Source organism: Pelobates fuscus, chromosome 5 (assembly GCF_036172605.1).
Source record: "Pelobates fuscus isolate aPelFus1 chromosome 5, aPelFus1.pri, whole genome shotgun sequence".
NCBI lineage: Eukaryota > Metazoa > Chordata > Amphibia > Anura > Pelobatidae > Pelobates > Pelobates fuscus.
The window spans coordinates 108,027,150-108,033,149 of NC_086321.1; the positions used below are offsets into that span (position 1 = coordinate 108,027,150).

Here is a 6,000-nt window from a genome sequence, read left to right on the forward strand (position 1 = left end):
TCTCAGGGCCCCCCTCCCGCTGGGCTGAAGGGGTTAAAACCCCTTCAGCCACTGTAATCCAGGGCCGGGCTTCCTCGGCGCTGGTGACGTCTCCTTCCACTCCAACGTCCGCTCCCGAGTGGAGCAGAATGCGCAGCCATAGACGCACGCACATTAAAAACGCCATAGGAAAGCATTTCTCAATGCTTTCTTATGGACGTTCTGCATGCTGAATTCGATTTTCGGGTTCAGCGCCGCAGAAGCGCCTCTAGCGGCTATGTTTACATCTGAAGGGTTAAAAGCTGGGGGGCCTGGCATCCAGACCACTTCATTGAGCTGGTCCTTTAAGATGGGGGGAGATTTGCCACAATGAAATTGTGACTTTAGGGTGAGTTTAGCTGTTGAATCAAGCATGGGGTGATGACACAAAAGTAATGCTTTCAGCTGAAGTCACACTGCAGCCTAATAAACACTACATGAAAAATGGTACCAACATGTAACAGGATGTTATGTTCCTTTACTCCTTTGAATTGCCAGGGTGTATTCGATCAGAGGATTAAGTGCTGGCAAAAGTGGCAAGATGCTCAGATTAATTTGCAGAAGAAACGAGAGGCAGAGGCCAAACTTCAAATCTCCAACAAACCGGACAAAATTCAGCAAGCTAAAGATGAAATCCGAGAGGTATATATTACAGCAGAATACTTCATTCATTGCCTGTTTGTATCCATAGATTTGACTTTTCCAATAATAATTTTTGACTATTAAATATATTTACCTAGCATTAACCCATTTAGTGCCAGAGTGTCTTGCAGCATCATCGCTAATGTAAATATTTTCAGTTGACTTGTTATAGTATCATGTTAGGGATAGATGAACTAAAACAACACCCTATTGCTATACTAACTGTACTAACCGTTAATGTCCATATTTGTTCAAGAAAATGTAAGTATCATATGCTATGGAAACTGCATTGCTACCATTCTCCCCGAGAGTCATTGGCAGTGTACATACAGCTTGGGCTGCTGAAATCTTGCATAATCAGAATGAATCCATTTTCTTTGTAAACAAGTGTCATGCTGAAATCATTGTTTAAGGAAAATGCCTCACATGCTCATTTCTTTCCTATGCTTCATTAAGGAGATTGAAGAGGTAGGACATTACCTACATGTACATAAATGAACACCATTCTCTTCATTGCTGAATTTAAGTTGTTAATTTTACATTTAACTATGTTGTTATGACATGGTGACTACATTTTATGCCGGAAAGAATGGACACATAATTTTATTGTATTTGTGCTGGTCCATTAAACCTTTAACACTGCATCCCATTCTGTCTCGAACAAAGTGATGTAATACTTATCGATCAGAACTGAGTGGTGAGGATTTGACTACTACTTGTGTGTTTGTATATGTATCATTTTACATTTTGCTTGCTGGTAATAATCATTTAAAAATGCCACCTGCATGTTTGCCTGTAAAGATCCTAATTTTCAGTCCCTTCCTAATTCTAGAATGAAACCAGAAACTAGAATTATATTGACGTTACGTTGTTGTTTTTTCGACACAGATATAATCTACACAAATTATTTTATATAACATCTGCTCATTTGAAACTGTTCTATACTTTGTTCATTTCTGTGACTTTTTTTTTTGTTTGTTTTTGAATTGCAAACAATTGGCCAGTATTTTTCGAAACACAAAACTTTATTATGTTTTTTTTTTGTTTTTTTTTTAAAGCAGTTTGTCCTAAATGTCCCATTCCTTATACTTCTGTCTGAGTTGATGAGCAAATTTTGTATTTTATCACAAGGAGACACATGTTCTTTAATGTCTAAAGTACAACATATAGACTGGAATAATGTGGCAAAACAGAATGACAACATAACCCCTCCCCTCCCCCAAAACACTTTGTAAAAGTCCATACAGAAGGTATGGTGCACAACACATGTCTCATACAGTAATGTCCTGTGAATTTCACTTTAGAGCATTTCAGAATATATAGTCTTCTCAGCGTACACTCCTATATGAATAGATTTCTGGATTTGAGCTTCTTCCCTGCTTACAAGCGTGCATGTACAGAATCCATTGCTTTTTTCCCATATAATCTGCCTATGTATAATCATTAGACCCCACTTCCTTGAACAAATTTGTTGAGATGTGCTGCTAATTCCTCTGGAACAGAAGGGGGTTAAGCATGGTTGCTGTAGTCCATATTGTCACATTTGTTCTGCTGTGTCAGTTTTTTTACTTTGTATCCATTTTGTTCTTTCAATACTGTTTCTTTACACTGTTCTATTCACGAACACTATTACAAGCACAGTTGTAGAAGATTGGCCATGTCAACAGACTTCACTACAAACCCCTAAAGTTCTTTTTTGTGTACAGTGTCCTTTAAAAACAATATATATTTTTTATTTTACAAAACGTGCAGATTGTAATAGAAACTTGCTTCTTTTATAAATTAATCTTGTTACACCCTTTGGCTGCGAATCCAATGGAAAAAATTATTGGATGCATGCATGTTTTGTTGGGGTCATATCTAAACTGTGATTTATTTTTTTAAGTTTGGGCAGTGGAGCTTTGTTTAATATTATATTATTATGCATATTGTCTTACCCACAAATACAGTGACATACTGATTATTTTTGGGGGTGAGTCTTTACATATTCTTTCAGCCTGCATTCTTATTTTAATATTATAATTGATTTAGCATTTCACGGTTTCATAGTATTTTTCTACAGGAGTATTTTTTATTATTACCTTAAGGTTTTACTGTAGAATGTAGCCGGGAAACTCATTAGCAGTTTAATTATCTTGTCCAAATCTTTAAATGTAAACTGTATTGGTGGTTTTAGTCATGTGCCTACCGTTGTTTTCACATTGCAGTTATAGTACTTACATTAGTAAATTATTCTTTATGTGGACACGTGTGACCAAGCGATTCCTGTACTTGTACCACTAGTTTGTATGTATGGCTTTGTGTGTTCATAAGATCTCTTCAAAACCTGTAAAATCATGAAAATCTTTAGGCTGGCAGGAGAGTTTCCCAGGTAGTATGGAATTAATAAAATACCTTATGGTGGTGTTGTGTGCAGATATAGTATGATGAAAGCATCTAACTTCTAATTAGTAATATCACCTATATTACTTTAAACGTGGGTAAGTATAATGTGCAAACACATATTGTATCCTGTATCCCACCTACAACATAACAATCTGTTAACTGTAAGATTATTTGTTCCCTGTGTTTGCCTGTGTCAACATTTTATTGGTTGGTTAGTTTAATAAAAGAACAAGATCAATGAATGTTGGCATTTCTGCATTGTTGATAGCTAATATTTGTTGTTATGATAATACTAAATTTAAAAAAAAAAAAAAAATTTTTTTTGTTTTGTCTTTTTTTTTGTCAGTGGGAGGCAAAAGTTCAACAAGGAGAGAGAGATTTTGAGCAGATTTCCAAAAACATTCGCAAGGAAGTAGGAAGGTTTGAGGCATGTATCTTGTTCCAGCCCTTAGTCAACAGCCGTTCTTAAACCATGTTTTGTGTGTTTCCACTTTTCATCTAAATAAAAAAAATGCAATTCTTGGCTTAGATTTTCACATATGTTTACAAACAATTGAGACCAGTATAACTAAAATGTGACTAAAGGCACCACTGCAAGCCCCTACTTCAGCTTGCTGGATGGCATTGGCATTATGGTATTTATACCATGTCTTTTTGATTAAACCCAGTCATATACTGTCTAACACAACATAGTGAACATTTACATCTAGTTTGTTCTAAATCTACAAAGTTATTCAGAGGGAAAACCTTATAGATCCTAACACTTTAGTAAAACTCGGCTGCTGTTGAGTGATGCAATACTTTTTCCCTCTGCTGGGCATCACATAAATCTATTTTAGCAACATTTGCAAGCCCAGGGGAGTTGACCTATGTATTATTTGCAATGTATGGTGTGTGTAGCTGTATATGCATATTGATGCAACTGACAGAAATGTATTCCTCTTCTTAATATTTAGAAAGACAGAGTGAAAGACTTCAAGACAGTTATTATCAAGTACTTAGAATCACTAGTACAAACGCAACAACAGGTAAGCCTCATATCGGGTGGGGTCTCTACAATTGTACTATGCCTTTTGTTTTGTTTTTAATTACATAATAAATACATGCTTTGTCATACAATAAAATTCTTAAAGGGTCACTATAGTCACCAAAACCACTACAGCTTAATGTAGTTGTCCAGAAGTCTATAGCCTGTCTCTACATGATTTTCAATGTAAATACTGCCTTTACAGTGAAAAGGCAGTGTTTACATTGCTGCACAGTAAACCCTATAGTGACAGTCACTCATACAGCCCCTAGAGGTTGTGCAGAGTTCAGAAATTTGTATTCACCTCCCCAGTGGTGGATCGAATATAAGCGGGGTATTCAGAAAATAGCAACATTTAGTATAATGCAACACAAATGTATTTATGCATAAAAAAATCCCAAACCTTTACATTAAAAAAAAAAAACTCTTTCTTGCTTCAAATAGCTACTGCAGAACCCAATAAAGCCAGTGATCTGATGTAAAGCAGAGTGTATGGTAGAATATATTGTAGAATATATTACCCCCTCCGTCGAAGGCAGCAAGACCCGTATGGCAATCAGAGACTAAGCCGCCGTGTAAATTTCTTAAGAAACATGGCGGCTTAGTCTCCGATTGCCATACGGGTCTTGCTGCCTTCGACGGAGGGGGTAATATATTCTACCATACACTCTGCTTTACATCATATTACTGACTTTATTGCGTTCTGCAGTAGCTATTTGAATCAATAGCTACTTTTTTTTTTTTTACTGTGTAAAGAGTTTTTTTTTTTTTTTTAAGTAGGGGTTGGGATTTTTTAATGCATAAATAATTTTTTTAATTTTATTTATTTTTTCAGTGCCGCCAGGACGTTCAAAGGCATTTACGGTTATGGCTTGTTTGCATATTGTACCGGTTAATAAAGAGTAGACATAAGTAATGGGCAACACGCGTAGTATTATTGTACAGCTGCTAGGTTGAATGCTCAATGTAAGAAAGAAACCGCATGTAATATTACAGTCGGGGATAAAACAGTGGGAGTGTATGTGCACTTTTTTTCATTTTCAAGCGAGGCGAGTCTGCCCGTGCCATGGGTACTTAATGGTAAGGAGAGTGTGTGTTCAGGTTAGTGTTCCTGCGGGTTGTTGGGTGTCACACCCCTCTGATGATGAATACCCCACTTAGATTAGATCCACCACTGGGGAGGTGGACACCAATTTCTGATACCTTCACAATATAATACATCATTTATAGAACCCATTTGCATTAATTTTGGGACTCTGCTACTAAGCGATGACACTTTTATTTGTATACTTGTTTTAAAGATTTAAAGAATAATCTTCAATGTGCACAGCAGCTATTATTTATTTGTATATTAAGGCATAATTAGCACTTTCCTATTTTAGTATTTCTTATTGCGCTCTTTCGTTTGTATTTTGTATGGACATCTTATTGTTGAAACTCATGGGTTGTATCTGTCTAATAGTGCATTCCTAACTGCATTTTTTTAACATTTATTTTTATTTCTTCTAGCTTATAAAGTATTGGGAAGCTTTTCTACCCGAAGCCAAAGCCATAGCCTAGAATGAAGATGATTTCATGCTCAACTCATCAATTGATGTTCACCTCATTCCACAAACAAATCATGTCTAAAATCAAAGAAAATATTAAAATAAACCACTCTATATTTTATTAACATGTGGCTTCTTTTTATATTACGATTGCATTTTAACAGTGCTGCATGTCCTGAACCATTCAAATGGACTGTGGCATGACATTCTGCAATATTTTTGCTGAATTGAACACTAATGTGTCTTACTATTTTGCATTTAACAAGTGCAGATGAGGACAAGGAAGTTTTACATTTGCGTATTTTTTTTTTCTTCTTGAAAATGAGTTCTGTCCAATGATATATACCTTCTAACTTTATGAAGCAATTTTGTTGCATTTAT

General features: G+C 35.8%; 1 protein-coding gene across 1 annotated transcript in view; it reads left to right on the forward strand.

Moving 5' to 3' along the window:
- SNX2 (sorting nexin 2) overlaps nucleotides 1–5,740 on the forward strand; it is a 44,744-nt gene extending 39,004 nt beyond the window's left edge. Inside the window, exons 12-15 of the mRNA XM_063454130.1 lie at nucleotides 517–660; nucleotides 3,392–3,476; nucleotides 4,006–4,073; nucleotides 5,582–5,740. Coding sequence (XP_063310200.1) covers nucleotides 517–660; nucleotides 3,392–3,476; nucleotides 4,006–4,073; nucleotides 5,582–5,632 — 348 coding nt within the window. The 3' untranslated portion in view covers nucleotides 5,633–5,740. The remainder of the gene's footprint in view (nucleotides 1–516; nucleotides 661–3,391; nucleotides 3,477–4,005; nucleotides 4,074–5,581) is intronic.
- Nucleotides 5,741–6,000: the final 260 nt, after the last annotated feature.